We start from the raw sequence: 20233 nt of genomic DNA on the forward strand, positions 1-20233 counted from the left end.
GCTGAGGATTCACTCTAGGTTGTGGCTTGTCTTGGGGTTTTGGTGGAGGTTTCTTAGGAGCAATATCTGGAAGTGTGTCAAGTTTGTTCTTGAGGTGGTTTGGCTTTTCCACCCAAATGGCTTTCTTGGGTGCTTTAGGTGGTGTCTCAATGAAAATTCCATCTCTCACACACTCAGACAAGTTTTGCTCACAAGCTGGATTGGGTTGCTCTCTATTTTTAGTGGGTGACTCTCGAGGGGTGTAGTCAATTGGTGGCTCACACTGATTGTAGCTTGGTTTCTTTCTCTCACCACTGTTTTGACCCACCTTCTCACACAACCCATCAAAGAACTTGTGCAACCCATTAAAAAGACATCCCTTCATAACCGACCCAAGCCCAAAACCATCAGCCCTTTTGAACTCCTGAATCATCATGCCTAGCTGAGGTTCCCTACTTGACACCCAACTAAGAACAGTGCGCAAGTAGGAGTTTTCATCCTCAACATGTTGCAAATTAAGCTTGAGTTCAGGACAAACAGTGCAGTCAGGAAGTTTAGATCTAGCAATAAACTCAGACTTCTCTAAAGCACTAAGCTTAGCACATGCATCATCCAACTGAACTTGCAAAGCAGGGCAAGACTTGCATGCACGAAGCAAAACAGGCCTATTCTTGATCTCATCTAAAGCAGCCCTAGTCAAATCCAATTCATCTACCAACAAAGCATGCTTAGATTGTAAAGATGCAAGACTAGCCATATGAACACCACATTCAGCACACTCAACAACATCAGAAATAGTAGAAGCAGATTTAAGCATGTCTATCTCAATCAAGGCACTTTCTAACTTAGCCTTAAGCTCAACTCGCTCTTTAGCAGCCTTCTTAAGCAGTTTATCTTGATTGATTAGGCAATCATTAAGTTCTTCTACTTCTAGAGCAAGTTGTTCAGGAGTAGACTTTACCTCAGTTTCTGTGTCGGAGTCACTTTCCTTGTCATCCTTCTTGGAGTTGAGAGCCATGACACAGTACCCATCGCGGTTCTTGTCGGAGTAGAAGCAGAGGCCATTGAAGTTCTTGCCGTCCTTCTTCTTTGCCTTGCGATCGTCGTCCTCCTCGCTTGAGCTTGAGTCGGTGTGGTCGTCGGTGTCGGAGTCGACGTTGCTGAGGGAGGCGATGAAGGCACGTGCTTTGGCCTTCTTGCGATACTCCTTCTTCTCGCGGTCGGTGTACTTCTTCATCTTCTTGGTGCCGTCCTTGTTCTTGTGCTTGTTGTAGTCGTACTTGCTCTTGGTTTTGTTCTTGTCGGGGCAGTCGGCGGCGAAGTGGTCTGGCTTGCCACAATCGAAGCAGTTGTTGTTATTCCTTCGCCTGTTCTTGCGGTTGTCGTTGAAGCGCATGAATCGCCTCGTGATCAAGGCGAGCTCATCATCATCAAGAACCTCCAGCTGCTCCTCTGAAACAGAAACCAAAGAAGACAAGGCAAACGACATAGAAGAAGAGTTACTCAAAGACTTAGGCTGTCCAGAGCCTGACATGAGAGCCATACTATTTGGATCAGTAGGGCCTCCTTGTTTTGCTCGGAGCCTCTTGTCAACCTCCGTGGATTTCAACTTGGCAAAGAGTTCATCAATGGAAAGTGTTTCATAATTCGGTGACTCGATGATAGAATCAACCTTCGTACCCCACACTTCGTGATCCAAGGCATGCAGGAGCTTTAAAGCTCTATCATGATCAGTGTAGGGTAAGACGGTGATATTTGCTTTCATCTTGTTCACAATAGCCAAGAAACGCTGAAACAAAGCATCGGCAGACTCACCAGGCAAATGAACAAAGTTCTCATACTCACGCCTATAAGTCTCAAAGAGTCTAGCCTTCACCTGACTGTTTCCCTCGTGGAAACTCTGAAGTCGAGACCAAATCTCATGAGCAAGAGAGAGATCTTCGACTCGATCGAACTCAGCACGACTCAGACTCGCAAACAGAATATCAACCGCCTTCCTGTTGGCGTGATACTTATCCCTTTCATCCTGAGTCACACGAGTAGCAGGAATCACATAAGTCACATCCTGAGTGATTTCCCAAACCCCTGCTCCCCTACTATTTAGATGGGTTCTCATGCGAGTTTTCCAATACCGATAATCAGAGCCATCAAAGTAGGGTGCAGCGGTCGAGGAAGAACGCTCAGAGGTCGCCATAATAGGTTTCGAAACCGATTAGGGTATGGAGAAACCTTAACCGGCTCTGATACCAATTGAAGGACCGAAAGAGCGACCAGAGGGGGGGTGAATGGGAGCCTATACTAATTCTTAACGAAAACAAGGTCTATGTCCCAAACGCAACCCCAAAGCACACTGTGCGTTGTATCGTCAAGATGACGCAAGTCAACTCGTGACAGGCTCACCCTAGGAACGATAAGAAATATTCAATTCACAGCGGAAACAAATCATGAATCGACTCCATCATATTTGCACACAAGAGACAAAATAAAGACACTGCTAATTACTTACTTAACTAGCTAATTACTTACTTAACTAGGCATGCATGAAAGGATTGGCAATTAATTAGATAAACTAAGCATGACTAGCGAGTACTAGAAATAGCAAGCCAAGTGTTAAGATTATAACAGTGCTATCACGTAAGAAGTAATGATAGTCCAATCATTGAATACTGTAGCTAGATAGCAACCCTTTCAAAGCACAACAACGCTACCTGATGCTTTCGTCAATTAACTGAACTGCTAGACCAGAGTTGCCTGACCTGCTTGTGTGCTGCGCTGTTGACCTGTGCCAAAACTACCTGGTGACTGTGCCGTGCTACTTGATGGGCCAGGAAGGAAAAATGGCCTGCTGGCCTCCTGTCTCTCACGCCTTGGGCCGCGAGCTGCTTTGGCAGCAAACTGGGCTGCTGGCTCCAGCACGCTGGCCTGGGCCACTGGCTCCTGCTGGGCTGCCGCGATGCACCCAACCTGCTACTGCCTTGCCTGGGCCAAGTTCATGGCTTGGCTCGCCACCCACTGCTGCACTGTCGCGGGCCTGCTCGCTGCTCTGGCTGCTGTGCATGCTTCCTCCTCCCGAGTGACCTGCGCAAGAAACAGAGACCGAACAACGAAGAACAGGGAGAACAGGAAGAACAGTTCTAAGAACGCATGAATTTCAAATCACGAGAACTCCTTCGATACTCCACGGATCAAGATGAAATTTGAGACAAGGATGTAATACCCCGAGGGCAAATAGATCCATGAGACAAATCCTGAAAAGCTCAAGTATTCATCACTAATCTTGGAGAAAACCGAAACCCTAACTCAACAACACGATTTGGAGGAAATTCAAAATCCAAGCCGGATCCGTGAGAGATTTGGAAGAGGAACGAATCAAAAATGCTCCCTAAGGTCCTAGCATCATTTCCCTTCAACCAAGTTCACATGATTCGGCTCAAACACGAAGAACGAAAATTCCCCAAAAATAGCTCCGAAAATAGGGAAAAAGAAAAACGCTCGGGAATCAAAGATTTAGCACGATTTGAGACAACAAACAAAGCTAAATCACGAGAACATCTTCTATACAAGATGAGGACTAGCCTCCTCCCTTCATCCACCCACTAAAGATGAAGAAATCAAGAGAAAAGAGTAATCACTCTCTAATCTCCTTCTCTCCTCTCACTTTAAGCACATGACTAGCCTCTAAGCAAAATAGATAATGAGTTGCTAAGCAAAGAGGTGCTGAAATAACCAGCCCCCCATCCCTATTTATAGTCCAGGACGAAAGACTATACTACCCCTACAGCTACAACTAAGATAACTACCCATGCAGGGGCATTTTGGTCCAAGTTTTTATCCGTGCATCGGACGGACACGCCGCCTTCACGACTTTGCTTCGCCTCGACGCAAGCTTCGCGATGACGCCACGTGCCCTCCTTCTCGAAGCTCCGGCCGCACCGGGCTCGCCCCCGGTTTTGAGGCCCAAACCGGGAAACCTACCTGCACGGTGGTTTTGAGGCCCAAACCACCCAAACCATCCATTGACGCGTGTCCGGCCTCCGCCAAGCCTCCCGCTTGACTCGACCGACGCCGTCTCCAACTTGTCATGCCCTCTCGCCATTCCGTGCACCATGTGGATCGCCGTGACTTCGCCCAGACTCCTCGGGTCCATCGGTCCAAGCATACTCGCGTTCATCCTTCACCGCCCTTGGTCCATCGGCATGAACCTTTCGCTTCACCTTCACCGCACGCCGTCGACCGCCACGTCGCATCCTACACCTGCACATCACAAGCCAAGAGCAACATCAAACCAACACAACGTTGTCAATCACTCATCATCCAAGGGTGACCACCATTGGTCCTCATAGTCCCTATAAGCAACCATAAGCAATCCAAAAGTTGTTTATGTGCTAAAAATAAGCAACCCGATAAGCAACTTATTTATTTATTTTAAGTTGCTTATGCATAAACGTGTGAAACTAAACATGCCCTAATACTTAGGGCCTGTTTGGTTTACCTTTGCTTATTTATAAGTTGCTTATTTGCTTATTGTAGTTGCTTATTTATAAGTCTAGGTGTTTGGTTTGGGTTGCTTATTTGCAATAAATGAGACTGCTATTGACACATTTGCCCCTGCCATCCCATTTCCCTCTACCCTCACATTTGCCCCTGCCTTCACCGCGCGATGAGCTCCTGCATCAGCGACGCCCACTGCTCGCCCATGCCGATGTCGAAGTCCAGCATGTGGATGCGCCCGTCAGGTGCGCGAACTGGAGCACGGGGGAGACCTCGGAGAAGGCCGTGTACGCGCCGAGCTTGAGGACCACGTCGTACGGCGTCGCCACCGCCGGCGCGGGGGTCTCGCCGGTTGGGGAGAGCGCAAGGCGCAGAGCCAATATCTCGCGGGCGCCGAACGCGTCACCGGCGTCGGCAAGCTTGGCCGCCTCGAGGAGCTGGTCCACCGCCGCGGCCGCCTCGTCGTTCGCGGCCTCCGCCTTGGGCTTCATGGCGGGCACGAACTCGCCCGCCGGGGCGGCGGGGCCAGGGAAAGACGGCAGCGGCGGGAGGGCGGCGGCGGCGGCGGGCGCGTGCGGGAGCGGCGGCGGCGAGAGCGACGAGAGGGAGCCGGAGATGCGGGAGAGGTTGTTGGAGATGGAGTCGGAGGACTGCTTGATGAGGAGGATGGAGTCCGCGGAGTCGAGCAGGTCGCGGTAGCTGCGGCCGACGAGCTGCCGGAGCTCCTCCTCCTTGGCGGAGATCTCGCGGCGGGTGGCGCCCTCCGCTGCGGCGGCGGCGGATCTCGCGGCGGGCGGCGGCGGCGGGCGGGAGGGGCGGTGGCGGCGGGCGCGAGCGGCGGCGGCGGCGGGGAGGGACCGACGGGCGGGGTGGGAGCGCCGGGCCGGGGGAGAGAGAGAAGGAGAGAAGGAGAGAGAGAGCGCCGGGCCGGGCGGAAAAGAGAAAAGTGGGAGGAGAGAGAAAAGTGGGAAGGGTAGGGGGGTAAAGAGTACCCTATAAGCAAAATAAGCCACTCCAAACTTGCTTATTTGCTTATGCAAAAGCAACTTATAAGCAAGTCTATAAGCAAGGGTGTTTGGGTCATAAGCAACTTATTTGCTTATTTATAAGTTGCTTATTTATAAGCAATGGTAACCAAACAGGCCCTTATGAAGGGAAGGGTATCCAATTCTAGAAGGCTCTAGCGTCGCGGTCATGGTGGGCCCTGCCCGCCGCGGCGGCGATTTCCAGCCACCAGTTTCTGGAAAAGGGCCCATTTATTTCCAGATGCCACCACCGTGGCCCATTTATCACGGGGTTGGATTTTTACTCGGTCCGCACCCAACGTCGACCTGCCCCTGGCCCACCTGCCTGCGTGCATTAAACGCGTCGCGTCGGCGTCCACGCCTCCTTTCCTCTTCTTCTTTCCCCCACACGGCCACACCCCCGGCCCGCACCCCCACGCCAACCCCCCAACCCTCCTCGCAGCCTCGGAGCCGGAAGAGAACCACCACAAGCACCAGCCATGGGCGGCGGCAACGGCCAGAAGGCCAAGATGGCCCGCGAGAGGAACGCCGAGAAGAACAAGGGCCCCAAGGGTAACAACAACCTCTCCTCTCTCTCTCTCTCTCTCTCTCTCTCTCTCTCTACAGATCCCTTTCCTTTCCGCGTGCGCGATTTCCTCGCCACCGCGGCGGCTGCTGCTGCTGCCGCCGCCTCGGATCCGTTCGCTTCCATCTAACCCTATCGATTCGGGCCCCGATTCCTTGCAGGCAGCCAGCTCGAGGCCAACAAGAAGGCCATGAACATCCAGGTGCGTCCGATTCCCCCCCCCCCCCCCCCCCCCCGGTTTCTTCTTCTGCCTGCCTGCGTTTCCCCGCCGATCTGCCACCCAGGAGAGCGCATGTTATCTATCTCTTGCTGCGATGCGATTTTTGTACTGCGCGTATGGGTACCCGACGGGGGAACTGATTTGATTCGATTTGGGGGTACTCCCCCGAATTGGTTACTCATGGTAGTAGAAAACAGCAATAAGGCCTTGATTGCTCATGATTCGCTCGATCCTAACCTCAAAATCGCCGCGCCCCGAAAAAAATCCAACTCCGTTCCACGCAGATCCACTGGTTTCATCACCAATTCCCATCGCCTGTCCTCCTCATCGTGCTCTGCCGCTTTAGGTGCGTGGACCTGTGCTAGGCATGGTAGCAATGGATTACTTACTCCATATCAAACCCAGGGTATCAGTACCTTGCTTGCTAGCTTCTACTACTCAACCTGTCAAATGTCTGCAGCTGCATTTGATTTCTGGGAATTCGTCATGACCTCATTACACAGGGGGATTTAACTTCAACATCAGGGGGATTCACCGCCTCATAGCCTTGCTGCGCTCATCTATGAGTTTTACATCAGTCCAGAAGCCTTTGCTGCAAACATTATTGGCTCACGCCTATAGTGGGTAGGTAGGTTAGTGGGTAGGTAGGTTAGCTTACCACCATCAGGAGATAGATAGCTGCAACCAGATGTCTTAACCCATGCTGCACACATCAACTTGATTAGCTTAGCGGTGTCACATCAACCGTCACTAATGGTTGAGCTTTGTCCAGGAACATCTGAACGTGACCCAACTGTTCTAGCCTAACCTTGACTGTACGTGGTAGGGATGCAAAGGCCAAGTAGTGGAATGGATAACCCTTTTTTTTAATAAAAAATTACCCCTTTGCAATCTGGAAACTCACTACTGCACTGACTACTGAACGTTTTGGTAATTCTCTGTTTTAGATAGCTCTTGCAAATACTGAGGTAGGTACCTGCTGTGTAATTTCCTCAGCTGGCATTTACTATCTGATGTACCATGCCTTTTCTTTCTGAGAATTTCCTTTACCTGCAAAGAAAAGAATAGCCATCCGTCGCGAGCTGATGATCACATCGAAAACTTCTTCCTTGCAGTGCAAGATCTGCATGCAGACTTTCATCTGCACCACCTCTGAGGCCAAGTGCAAAGAGCACGCAGAGGCGAGGCATCCCAAGAACGACCTCTTCCAGTGCTTCCCACACCTCAAGAATTAGTAAGCAGCAGCATATGCCTGCTCTGACAAGAAGCGTATGCTCTTTCATCAAAACCACAGAGAGGAGAAAACTTTCGTGATCCGCAAGTAGTATTGTCATCATCACCATGTATTATGGGTCTGAACTGCTGTTGCAGCTGCTGCTTCGGTTGTGTTTGCCCCATCTATATGTAATCCTTCGCTGTCAGCCTGTTGCGCTACAACATCGATTGTGTGTGGATTTGTGAATGCCCGTGCTTGCTCAGTAATTTTACTGTCTTCTGTGCTGTGGAACCCTGACATCTTGGTGAAACGATTTTAGAATCCATGAAGCGTGCAGCACACTTTGAAGCCAGATTTTACCAGGGAGGCGTCTTTTGCTTACCTAGCTAGCGTAGAAATATTGTAAGAGCAAGGGTGCCCAAAACACGTCATTTCCTAAGGTAATGCGAGGAAATATGCCCACGAGAGCTCGACGGAGTCCAAACAAAAGATTGATATTCTTTACAAGCTCAATAATACAACAGTACAATCTGCGAACAGATGACCTTTTATGGCAAACACATTACATGAATAATGTTCGCAATCATATCTCAAGCTTACAACCTGAATAAAATTTGCGTTCCTTCTCGATGCGGTTAAGGATAGGCTACAACAGAGGCTGCCCTCGCAATTGTTTGTTTCTGCCAAGTGAGTGACCCAACCGCTATTTGTCTCATACATGACTGAAGCAAGTCATCAATGGAGCGCAGCTCCATTGAGGGCAGCTGATGATCGGTTAGCGCATCTTTGCTCTTGCCTGCTTATGCGCGCGTCCTGCTGTTCTCTGCGGCTCTCACTTGTTGGAAGTATGGGTGTAACTGCAACAATACAAGCAACCAGTAAATGACTTGGCAACGTAAATAAATTATCAAAAGTTGATTGGGCAGCATATTATGAGAAAATCAAATAAATGTGTTGGGCCTTATAAATTTGTGCGCAAAAGCTCTGGCTCCGAAACCAAAATGCTTAGTCAAAAATACCATGCACAACTGAGAATCTGTAGACCTTTTTGTTTCAGTGATGCTATACTAGTAAAATTTCAGTTAGGATGTTTAGACTGGCGAGCAGCCAGTTACATTTGAGCTGTCACACCAAAAATAGCATAGGGACAATTACCATTGCTTCACGTGCAGTAAGCCTGTCCTGGTGATCATAACGCAGAAGCTTGTCAAGGAAATCTATGGCCTACAGACAAAGAAATCAAGTTAGAGCCAAGAACTAGGTAAATTTGATATGCAAGTTCCATTTGTACACACCTCAGGAGATACTAGGTGTTGGTTATCTGCATTAATGAACTTTGACCAGGGTTTCCTGCTATGCCTGCATCCCAAAAGGATGTAAATGTACTTCACATGAATGATTATCTTGCATCAAAGGCTTGGTGAGTCATGATATACTGTACCTTCCAACGAGGGCTTCAAGCTGAGGGTCAAGCTCAATTCTGTACTTGTTCAAATAAGCATTCAGCCCATCTGTTCCGAGTACCTGATAATAAAGGAATGTGACAATAATTAGTGCTGATGCTTCAAAAAGTTCTGCAGATATAACAGCACCAAATGGTATCATGACATTAACAGCGGATATAACCAACAATGTAGCAACAAGTAAATGTGCAAGCACATACTAAAAATAAACAACTAAATTTGTCCATAGTTAAATTGAAAAATAATCCAAACTGTTGCTTCTGACTGCAATCAGAACTAGATAGCAACAGATAAAACGAAGTTGATGGCTACATCACATGGAAAACATAAGCAACATATATAGTTAAATGAAAAAATAAACAAACTGAATTAATACCTTGGCAATCTTAACAAGCTGGTCATGGTTGTCATGGCCATAGAAAAATGGCTCCTTACGGAATATCTGCAGTGGCAGCATACGATCAAATCAGTTATGTCAAATAAATCATCTGAAATATATAATGAAGCTATGGACAATAAATAGGTAGAACATTCATGCGAATAATACCATTCCAGCAAACATGCAGCCAAGACTCCACATGTCCAAAGAGTAGTCATAATCTTGCAAGTCCACAAGAAGCTCAGGTCCCTTGAAGTATCTGAGTTCCGATTGAAAATAACAAAAACGTTGAGAAAGAAAGATCGAGGGAGGTCAAAGTTAATAGGTAAACTGTATGCTCTAGAGTCATGCGAAGTAAGCCATATGCTTCACAGAAAATCTTTCAAAGCAAACTTTTTGTAAATTCAAACAAAAAGAGCAGTAATGAACCACAAGTCGCAGAAATGTGAGTTCAATTCAACTGAAGAAGTTTTGTAACAAAGGCATGCATAAGAATTAAGAAATAAATAGTGCATGGAGTATATTATAGTCTCACTAATTGCGACTTCAGAATTCCACATTACAAAGGTTATGCTGTTAATTAGTCAATGCAATAATACTGAACCAGCTATACAATTGTGAAAGTTTATCTGCAGCTACCTTGAGGCAACACGGACATTATATTCCTTGCCAGGATGATAGAATTCAGCAAGGCCCCAATCTATCAGCCGGAGTTTACGGAGCTCATGATCTATCATAACATTATGAGGCTTCACATCTCGGTGCATAATACCTTGTGAATGGCAGTAATCTAATGCCTGTGCACATAAAGCAGAAACAGTGAGATAACCATAGCCAGACTCACTACAAGTTACTTGATAATCAGATCAAAAGTAACTTGGTATGGTCATTTGTTACATATGCAGAGGTGTTCTCATTTCCTTGCTAACATATACATGCCTTGACAATGCACCCCCAAAAAAGAAACTATTGGGACACTGGAACTCAATAATAGATATAGATAATTCTAAATTACCAAGGCTTCTTTACACAAACAACATAAACCAATGCTTAGTCCAAAGTAAATTGGAGTACCAAGGCTTCTTTAGAGAAGAAAATATATTAACTGCTTACAACATAAGAAAAACATGAGAAAAAGAATCAAACCTTGAGTAACTCGTAGATGTAATAGCGAATGTCATAATCGGTCAATGTTGGGTAAAGCACTTTGAAATCAGTGTTGTTGACATATTCAAAGATCAAGCTGGGTGTTTTTGAATGCTGATCTCTAACAATATCAAGCAGCTTCACGATATTAGGGCCTCCACAAAGATTCTGAAGGATTTTAATTTCTCTTTTGATCTGCACCAGCATGCAAAGTGTAGGTTAAAATCTCAATAAAAAGGCCATCAAAATCTAAACATATGTGCAATGAAAACAGTAACCTGTTATTGATAAACTAGTAGGTTCAGGGGATAACTAAAAAAATACAAAAAACAGGATTCATGTCCACCTTCTTTTTCTTCACAGGCTTGAGGATCTTAATGATGCATTTCTCATTGTTGTTAACATTGATGCCCTCAAAGACTTCGCTGTATTTTCCTCTACCAACTTTCCTGACAACTTCATAGTCATCCTGCTCACTGATCAAAGAGAATTATACTTGTCAGAAACCAATAACTTAACGGGTTGGGCAAACATAACAGCACAGTAGGAAAAAAAAAAGGTTAAAAGCTGACAGTCATAGCATGACTGTCCAAAAGATTGGGAGTGATAACTATTGATATAAAGTAGAATGCTGAAGGATGATAATAGAGTTATCTTCGTGAGGCAGAAATCGTGCAACTGCATGCTAAAAAAAAATCCATGTGCTCAAGAAAATTTCAGTTTAGTTCCCTTTGGGGTGGGCACAGTATTGTTCTTCTGTATTTGGGACTTAAGGTGCAGAGAGAAGAGAAACACCAGTCCTTGACATATTCTAAGGGTGGTATTTCTTTGCATATTTGGCATACCCCGCTCCTATTCTACCTACAGCTATTTCAGGCAAGTTCTGATAACTACATATATGAACATTGGTGCAATAATAAACCATACCAGGCTCATCAGGCAATGACAACAACGATAAAGCAGACAACTGTGAAACTCTATTGTCATTATCAATATCAAGTGTTAATTACGATCTTAAATCAACTCGCTGAGCTAAACACGTTTAGTTATCCAGAAACCATGGGTATTGCAGTAGATTCCATGCATGAACTGGATTTTATTTATTGTGAACTGCTCGACAGAGCTATCGATGGGTTGCTCTGTTTTTGCCTTTAAGACTACGCCGAATCAGCATATAGGAAATATCTATATATGGTCTGGGAACCGAGTTAATAACAATGGAAGCTGACTGCAACTCCGAACATCAAAACCAGTTTAATGCTAGCCAAATCAATCGACAAACTGCAAAACTAAGGAAAGGAACACGCCATCACGCAAGGTCAATAAACCAGCTCAGCTTCTTCATTAAGGTAAATGGTGAAAGTAAATACACTCGCAGTATAAGCATGCGAAGAATCTTCCATTGAATCGCTCTTAAATACCTTTTAGCTCATACATAACGCTTCTAACACAGATAATCAGCGGACGATACGGAGATACACTGGAGGTAGCAATTAATGAGGACCTATGCTATCAGGGAGTCCAGCCTAAGTAGCTCATTACGAAGCGCGTTGCCTAGTACTGTATTGGACATGGTTACCTACCAAATCACACGATCCAATCAAGATAAGCACAGGGACAATCACATCTTTGAACTCCACCTGAACAAACTACTGAGCGCAACCTCACGAACCGACCAAACAATTCGCCACGCGGACATACAGCATGCTTGTAGCGCGGCGAAAACGGAAATCCTGAGCTAGGGTTACGCGCGCCAGGGGGGGCGGAGGATTCGAGGAGGGAGCGACGGAGGGAGGGGAGGGTGGAGAAGAGGAGAGGACTGACCCCCATTGGACGGTGAGCGCCTCGTAGTCCCAGTACTCCTTGGGGCGCAGGACGTTGACGTCGGTGTAGACCCTGGCCTTGGACATGGCGGCGGCCGATCCGGGATCCGACGGCGAGCCGATCGGGCGCGGCGTCGGCTCTGGGAGGGAGGGAGCGCGCGGCGGGGAGAGTCGTGTTTGGAGATATACGGCGGCGGGTCGGGGCTGGGCAGGGCGTTGCACCGGCGGCCACCGCCGGCGGCGAGGCGGGGCTAGGGTTTCGACGAGGAGGGGAAGGGGGGAAGGGAGCAGAGGGAAAGGAATCCCCTTCTTCTCTTTCCTCCTCCCCGAAAATGGATATAGGTGGTGGGGGACAGTGGCCCGCGTGGCTGACGGGTGGGCCCTCAAGTCGGCCGGGCCCCATGCCGGCGAGTGGAAGCCAAAAGGGAAAGGGATGTGGCGGCGGGGCTCACCTGTCGTGACCGGCGCTCAGATTCCCTCCCGCCTGCTCGATGACCACGATGCGTCGAGGTCATCTCCGGCCGACCAAGATGCTGACACGTCTCATCCTCCTCTTCCCGGCACGATTTTTTTTTATTTTTATATTTTTTATTTTAGTATTTTGTAAAAATATATACCTAACAGAAAAAATTGCAAATCTATAATATACCGCCGTTTGAAACAGCTATAGTCAAATGAAACGGCAGTAGGCATACTGTAGCCGGTTCCGGAAGCTCCCTCTCCTCCTAGGTAGTACACTTTTAAAAAATTATATGAATGAACTCGAATGAAGATAAACTTTATATGAAAATTGTAGATCTACAACTTTGTTGTTCAAATATTTTTCATTTGCTATCATTTGGTACTCAAATAATCGACACAAGTGGACCTTCCCATATGCCCCATCTTCTTTACACTAAACTAAACAGCAACAGGCCTAAAATTAAGGTCGTGGCCCATAAGTTGGAAATGGTTTATCATGTCGCTTGGCCGGCCCACCGAAAGCCCACAATTAAGCAGCCCATGGTCCAAGTACATGAGGTCCTTCCCCTTCCTCCTCCAACGCATCGCCGCCGCCGCCCGTCTGCTCCAGTCGCTCACTCTTTCCAGGCTGGGCGGCGCTCCTCAAGATCGACCATCTGATCCGCGCGCTTGCACGCTGAGGTACGATCCATCACCTTCTTCCTCTCGTTGTCGCACTTCTCTATCTCCTTGATCTCAATCCCTTAAAAATATGATTTTTTTTTCACCTTTCATTTGTGATTCTGCAGCCAGTTCGTACAAGGCAGAGTAGATAGTTCAGTCAAGCTGAAGGGGAAGTTAGTTCCAGTCTGAGATCGATCGATCGATCGATCGAGAAGATCCGAGTCTCGAAGGGGAGACGATGATCCGGCGGTTCGTGAATATCGTGGCGGAGAACTACAAGAGCGGCATGTATTCGCTGCATCGTCTCGACGTCTCCAAGCATCTCTTCTACCCATGCATCAACGGTCGAAGCACAAGCGCTTCCGGCGGCACCAGAAGCACTGGCGAACATTGGTGCGGGTGGTGATGTGCCACCAATGACGGAGAGGCTGCCGGAGTTGCCTGCACCGTGCATGAGCTTTCAACAGTCCCCCACGAACACTTGGCCCAGCCACTGAGCCACAGGCAGGCGTTCTTCGGCCTCGTGAGCCCCCGCAGCGGCGAGGGCAAGGTCCTCTTCATCAACAAGGACGGGCACACCCTCCACTACGACGCGGACTCGTACTGTGCAAGCCCCATGCCAAGCCTCCAGCATCCAAAGGGAAGCAGCCCCGTCTCAGCCTCTGTCGCCCGGACAGAATCCAAAGGGAAGAAGACCTCTACGTCATGCATCCAAAGGGACAGCATCCAAAGGGAAGGCCTCTACGTCATTCACAGTACCCCTGCAGGGCTGGATTCAGAATCCTGCTTCAATGTCCTCAGATTTGGCAGTCCTGACATGTACACCTCGAGCTTCCTTCATCGCTGGTACTGGCAGCCTCTTCCATTGCCACCGTTTGTCTTCAGTCCCCAGTACAAACCGTCCCTGATCAGCTCCTACACAGTGGTAGAAGGTGGCCGCACCATCTGCTTGTCTTTGGCCACAGAGGGCATTGGCACATACTGCTTCGACACGGTGAATCTTGAATGGAGGCATGCCGGCGACTGGATGATGCTGCCCTTTGATGGCAAAGCTGAGTACTCCCCTGAGCTCAAGCTCTGGCTGGGCTTCTCCCTCGGCAGCCACCACCAGCACCACCTGTGTGCGACATCGGGCCTCTCTTCCATGGTCAACAAACTACCGGTTTTGCATCATGTCTGGCAAGATCACACTCCCAAGGAGTGTATGGCAAAGGATGAAATTCTGTACATTTAAGTGAAAGGAAGGTAAAAACTTCTTGCCTCTGGTTCGTACAGGATACGTTTGGCTCGCAGCTCGTGCACGTCCTCCTCCGGTCCTCCCGGAGCATGAACATGCTGAAGAGGGCGAGGTAGGAGCAGACGGCGCTCCGGTGGGGGTGGTCGCCGTAGCTGCGGCCCGTGGCGGCCTCGAGCGCCGCCATGTTGACGAGCCAGCACGTCCTTCCATGGGAGCTGGTTCTCGAGCAGCATGATATCATTGTCGAATGTCGATGCAGCCATGGTTGGAGAGGAGCAGTCGTTTCAACAGCGCGGCCAGTACCATATTATTTTTGTTGCAATTTACAAAATTTAAGCCCCCTCTGATGAGGAATCACCTGTTCAGATACAACCACATTAGTAACTTTTGATTCACAGGTGAAACAATTCTTTACCATAATTGTATTTGATACATTTGATGAATCGATGTTGCACCATGATGTGTGTTCGTTGTCAATTTCAGAAATCCATACATGGATCAAAAATAGTGTTAAACACACATGGAAGGCATGGAGGACCAAAAAAGTAGATTGGGGACCAAGTCCAAGTATTCCCAACGTCCTCCACCAGGCCACCACGTCACTTTTGGCCCAAGGAAAGAAAGAGATCCAATCCAACACGTTTTGGCGCTGGATTTGGACTGCAGTTCTACCCCAACTTGCAACGGCCGCCACGACCTCAACCGGACTCCGTTTTGGGCGTTCAAGTACTCCTTGGAATCCTTATGAAGTCTATTTTCATATGGATCCGGACTCATGTCTATATCTATTCTGAGGCAGCCGCAATCATCGAAATACTACCGAGAGGTTTTCTGTCCAAAGGTGCTACGTCGTCTTATTTTGGCCCAATGGGCTGTGTATCAACTTGGGTCCATTAGGGACATGTCCTAGGGTTGGAGCACGACCCCAACACCCCCCTGGTCGTCCTCCTAGGTATTAATAAGGATTAGAGCCGCCACGAACAAATTGGGTTTTGTTTTGATGTAAGTTTAGCCATTGCTACTTCCTTGTAGACGCGTGTGTCGACTAGACCATCCGTTCTACTCGATTCGGAACCCCAACTTTGTGTTTTCAGATTTGTTTCCATCTCTATATTTGCAATTGAGTTGCTTGTTATACTTGTTCTTGCTTGTTCTTCGATTGCTTGCAGGACGAGTGCCCTAGTGGCCGGGTGACGCGCTCCACAAGATCGCGGCAGCCATTGGAGGTGGTGTATCGGTTGCTAAGGCGCAGCTTGGAAGGCTGTAGTCGGGCCGTGAACGTCGTCTCCATCCACCAATCGAGTTATCCACGCCTCTCTCATCGAAAGATCGGGAATCAACCCTAGCGGGTTCATATCACCCCCCCATTGTGCACTGCCCTGAGCTTGGAAGGTGCCCCCATTTTGCACCAACCAAAAACTAGATACAACTTCTATGGACAACAGAAATTCGGGAGAAAGATTATTTGTCGTCGCAAAAACCCAACTGAGCTTGGAATGTACCTGCAACACTTTATGTCCAAGTTTGTATCCCGTCGAGCCATGGAGTTACTTTGGCACGGCCTGCGAAATTGCATACACAAAATCTCTTCCCCGATGGGGCATGAAAACATGCGGTGGAGATGCAGAGGAAGGCGGTTACAATGACAATGCCCAGATTGTTTGGCTCCTTTACTTGCAGTATATGTAGTGGTCACGACGAGAACGAAGCACTGGCGTCTTCTGTCGACATCGGAACCGGACACGCACAGCCTGGAGCGCCTAGTGATTCGTATGCCACACGCCTCGTCGTCTCGTCGATCCATGTCGTCTTCTTTCAAAAAATGGCAAAAATGATTGAATGCGTCCTGGCAGGGCATACCCATTCGAATGAGTATTTTTTCGATGACATGCTAACGTGTTCTTCTTTTATTTTTGTTGGTAGGACGTGCACACGTATTAAGATTCAAACTTTATAATATTTGATCAATAATTTAATTATCATAAAAAATCCTAAGAGGAGGAGTGAAAATAGAAGAGAAAGAACCGGTTGGACGGTTTGAGCTAAACCATGGCGTGCGAGAATGGAGCGCTTGTTCCCAACCTCGTACATACTAGTAGTCATGTGTTGGTTGTAGATGCGTAGTGTGTTATTAGTATCCAACACATGTATATGGTTTCCCAATCTTGAATTTTGAACCCAAGCTACAGTTTTATTCAAATCATCCCATGTGATATTCATTTAATGTGTGCATGACTCTATGTATCGGAGTATGAGATTTATCCACTCCCAACCCAAAAACTATATATAGTGGTTTCTATACACTACAATAAATGTTCCGATTTATGATGAAAATTTTATGACATATGTCAAAACGTCATAAATTTATGACGTTTTTGGCTGAAAACGTTATGAAATTTTGCATCTGAGCAAATTTAGTGACGATGTTACGAAATGTCATAAAAGTTGCTAACGAAGCCAAATAGAAAACGTCACTCACTGTTACACGGTTGTTTAGCTGGAAAACGTTCTCCTCCAGTGAGTCGAACCTATGACCAATCGAACGGATAGTCTTTAACCAACAGCTATGCTGTAGCCACTTGTCAATTTGTATCCTCAACTCTTTTATTATAGTAGATAAGCCCTGCTTACTTGGGTCCCACATGTAAGTGTAAGGTGAATTCCTGCAATATATTTTAATACTTGGCGCGAGCCCGATGTTTCTCTTAAGCAAAACGAATGGGCTGGACCGCTAGAGCATGGAGGTGATGGGTGGGGTTGCACAAGGAAGAAAACAGGCCCAAGGGAATATAGTGATATTAGGGTGGTAAAGACTAACAATATTAGCAAAGCGAACAATAAAATTAAAACAAGCAACAAAATTTGTATTAACTATGGCAACGCACCTGCACTAGCACTACTAGATAAACATCTCCTCTTTTATTTCGAAAAATTAGTCCGAATGACTTTTAGAGAGATTTGAGACCTACCAACCGAGACTAAATGTGAGTTTTCCAGTGGTGTGTGCTACTTGAAGTGCTATATAGGCAAGGCACTTTTTTTTCTCTCGAGGGAGTGTAGGCAAGTCCTTTTCAGATTTCCACCAAAAGATGGAAACTTTTAGCAGTGGAGGCGGCATGGAGTGCAAACAAGCCCAGTTAGTGCTCCATATATCTTTGGAGTGAAGGACTGGACCGCTGGTGCCGTATCGCTATGGGCACATTCGTTCACCTCGCCGAAAACTACATCCACCTCGCTCATCTATACGTGTGCCGTGATGGGTGCCTTTCATGATCTCATCTTCTTCCACTACACCTCGCCGGCCGCCGGCGTGTTCTATATCACATCGTCGTCGCGCGTGCCGCGTTGTCACTTCACTACTTGCACTTCACGAGCTCAGCTCGTCCCACCTTTCTTCATTTTCTGCTGACGATCGATCCATCGATCGAGCCCCAGCTGAATTGGAGGACAAACTAATCAATGGCCACCGGCAGCAGCAGCGTAAGCCCCGCGGCGGCGGCGCTCCTGGTGCTGGCAGCGAGCGCCACGGTGTGCGCGGCGCAGCTCCGGCGCGACCACTACGCCGGCGTGTGCCCGGACGTGGAGTCCATCGTGCGCGGCGCCGTGGCCAAGAAGTACCGGGAGACGTTCATCACGGTGGGCGCCACGTTGCACCTCTTCTTCCACGACTGCTTCGTCACCGGCTGCGACGCCTCCGTGCTCGTGGCGTCCACGCCCAACAACACCGCCGAGAAGGACCACCCCGTGAACCTCGCCCTCGCCGGGGACGGCTTCGACACCGTCATCCGCGCCAGGGCCGCCGTCGACGCCGTGCCGCGGTGCCGGGGCCGTGTCTCCTGCGCCGACGTCCTCGCCATGGCCACCCGGGACGCCATCGCGCTCGCCGGCGGGCCCTCGTACGCGGTCGAGCTCGGCCGGCTCGACGGCCTGAGCTCCACGGCGAGCAGCGTCGACGGCAAGCTCGCGCCGCCGTCGTTCAACCTGGACCAGCTCACCGCGCTGTTCGCCACCAACGGGCTGTCGCGGACCGACATGATCGCGCTCTCGGCGGGGCACACGGTGGGGTTCGCGCACTGCAGCACCTTCGCCGGCCGGATCCAGGGGGCGGCGGCGCCGGACCCGACGCTGAACCGGAGCCTTGCGGCGCGGCTGCGGGAGTGGTGCCCGGCGGGGGTGGACCCGCGGATCGCCGTCACCATGGACGTGGTCACGCCGCGGGTGTTCGACAACCAGTACTTCAAGAACCTGCAGGACGGGATGGGCCTGCTCGCGTCCGACCAGGTGCTGTACACGGACCCGAGGTCCAGGCCCACGGTTGATACCTGGGCCAAGAGCAGCGTGGCGTTCAGCCAAGCCTTCGTGACTGCAATCACCAAGATGGGCCGGATCGGGGTCAAGACTGGGGCCCAAGGGAACATCCGCCGCAACTGCGCAGTGCTCAATTGAGTTGAGCATGCAGGTTGCAGAGGTGCTGCAACATTGCTGCTTAACTAATTGTTATGTTTATATAGGAAAAAAAATAATTTCTATATTAATAATTTCTTAAGGTACGTAGAAAACAAAAAAATATCTTATTTGATATGAAAAATATCCTCTAGTTGATTGTTCATCTTCCTGTTGCTTGTTGTTTGATCTCGGCCGTTGATCGCGTGATTGGACAGTGAAGACACTTGGCAATGCCGCTCAACTATCATTGGGCATGGCATGTTCACATCAGGCGATATACCCACTTGTTCTCGATCTAGCCAAGGCATGCAATGGAAGTGTGGTTGGGACCATTGCATTGCTAGGTACGCCTTTGGATCGGATCGGATCGGATATTCTCAAAACCACTGATGGAGTAGCTTTTCGTTGCACCTAGTCTAGTGGATCATCCAGAATCTGGACTGGCCATGAAGGAGCTAGAGCCAGCTGAGTTGAACTCCAAACTGGTCATGTTAAAATTTAACACTAATTTTTTTTGATGCTATTGTTCACCATGTTGGGGCGAGAGGGGTGCTCAATGCAATGGTCAATTCTGGATTTTATTCAGGCATGGGTCTTCCATCACGAACTATGCCACAACTGCGTGGTCTGCCTACGTCGGAGCGTCCAACGAGCATACCTTCTAGCCAGCCAGCTCTGGTGGCGCCTATCTTCATTAGTCCGCGCTGCCGAGTCCATCGTCCATCTCTGAAGCGTTTCCACTGCACCTCTGAATAAACGGGAGCCACATCCCGATCGACAGATAGAGCTCCGGCGAGGTCGAGCAAAGCACAGGGGAACGAGCGGAAAGTAGTTCCCCTGAAAACTAGTGGCTAGGACGAGTTCGATCTGTTCGTTCCAAAAAGAAAAGAAAAAGTGGCTGAGAGCTGTTCTTTTAGTCCGGCGATGCATGATTCCATTCCATATCTGTGGCGAGAAGTTGAGAGTGGGGTGCGAGTGTGATCGATCGGAGGCAGTAGCTGCTTTAGAGAGTGGAAGCATCTAGTTTCAGTGATGGAAGAGCTGCGGTCTGTCTGTCTAACCAGTGACCCTTGACATGAGAAGGATCAAACTAACTGCAGCAAACCGGCCGGTGATGT

The 20233-nt window shown here is 48.6% G+C and overlaps 3 protein-coding genes and 1 long non-coding RNA gene across 4 annotated transcripts; 3 read left to right on the plus strand and 1 right to left on the minus strand.

The window, feature by feature from the left end:
* Positions 1 to 5872: 5872 nt before the first annotated feature.
* LOC117843596 (uncharacterized protein At2g23090) lies at positions 5873 to 7762 on the plus strand. The gene is made up of 3 exons (XM_034724245.2): positions 5873 to 6047; positions 6222 to 6262; positions 7396 to 7762. Exons 1-3 carry the CDS (start codon positions 5975 to 5977, stop codon positions 7513 to 7515), a joined length of 234 nt encoding a protein of 77 aa, XP_034580136.1. The 5' UTR covers positions 5873 to 5974; the 3' UTR covers positions 7516 to 7762.
* A 209-nt stretch (positions 7763 to 7971) lies between these two features.
* LOC117843595 (casein kinase II subunit alpha) lies at positions 7972 to 12525 on the minus strand. The gene is made up of 10 exons (XM_034724244.2): positions 12309 to 12525; positions 10831 to 10960; positions 10485 to 10679; positions 9978 to 10135; positions 9507 to 9597; positions 9336 to 9401; positions 8938 to 9020; positions 8792 to 8855; positions 8652 to 8720; positions 7972 to 8353 (listed from the first exon to the last, which is right to left on the minus strand). Exons 1-10 carry the CDS (start codon positions 12392 to 12394, stop codon positions 8297 to 8299), a joined length of 999 nt encoding a protein of 332 aa, XP_034580135.1. The 5' UTR covers positions 12395 to 12525; the 3' UTR covers positions 7972 to 8296.
* A 1312-nt stretch (positions 12526 to 13837) lies between these two features.
* On the plus strand, positions 13838 to 15762 carry LOC140222019 (uncharacterized). Its single transcript, XR_011897508.1, has 2 exons — positions 13838 to 14278; positions 14356 to 15762. It is a non-coding gene; the product is annotated as an uncharacterized lncRNA (long non-coding RNA).
* Positions 15763 to 17744: 1982 nt separating this feature from the next.
* LOC117843129 (peroxidase 51) lies at positions 17745 to 19278 on the plus strand. Its single transcript, XM_034723690.2, has one exon. It carries the CDS (start codon positions 18129 to 18131, stop codon positions 19113 to 19115), a length of 987 nt encoding a protein of 328 aa, XP_034579581.1. The 5' UTR covers positions 17745 to 18128; the 3' UTR covers positions 19116 to 19278.
* The last annotated feature ends 955 nt before the right edge of the window (positions 19279 to 20233 follow it).

This window comes from Setaria viridis, chromosome 2 (genome assembly GCF_005286985.2).
Source record: "Setaria viridis chromosome 2, Setaria_viridis_v4.0, whole genome shotgun sequence".
Classification (NCBI taxonomy): Eukaryota; Viridiplantae; Streptophyta; class Magnoliopsida; order Poales; family Poaceae; genus Setaria; species Setaria viridis.

Bases quoted from the DNA above. Each gene is read 5' to 3' on its own strand.
- LOC117843596 (XM_034724245.2), top strand. From the start codon at position 5,975: ATGGGCGGCGGCAACGGCCAGAAGGCCAAGATGGCCCGCGAGAGGAAC. The intron at 6,048-6,221 runs GTAACAACAACC...GATTCCTTGCAG, and splicing joins GAAGAACAAGGGCCCCAAGG to GCAGCCAGCTCGAGGCCAAC. The intron at 6,263-7,395 runs GTGCGTCCGATT...TCTTCCTTGCAG, and splicing joins AGAAGGCCATGAACATCCAG to TGCAAGATCTGCATGCAGAC.
- LOC117843595 (XM_034724244.2), bottom strand. From the start codon at position 12,394: ATGTCCAAGGCCAGGGTCTACACCGACGTCAACGTCCTGCGCCCCAAG. The intron at 9,021-9,335 runs GTATTAATTCAG...CTTTATTATCAG, and splicing joins AGCTTGTTAAGATTGCCAAG to GTACTCGGAACAGATGGGCT. The intron at 8,856-8,937 runs GTACAGTATATC...TTTGGGATGCAG, and splicing joins CTTGAAGCCCTCGTTGGAAG to GCATAGCAGGAAACCCTGGT.
- LOC117843129 (XM_034723690.2), top strand. From the start codon at position 18,129: ATGGCCACCGGCAGCAGCAGCGTAAGCCCCGCGGCGGCGGCGCTCCTG.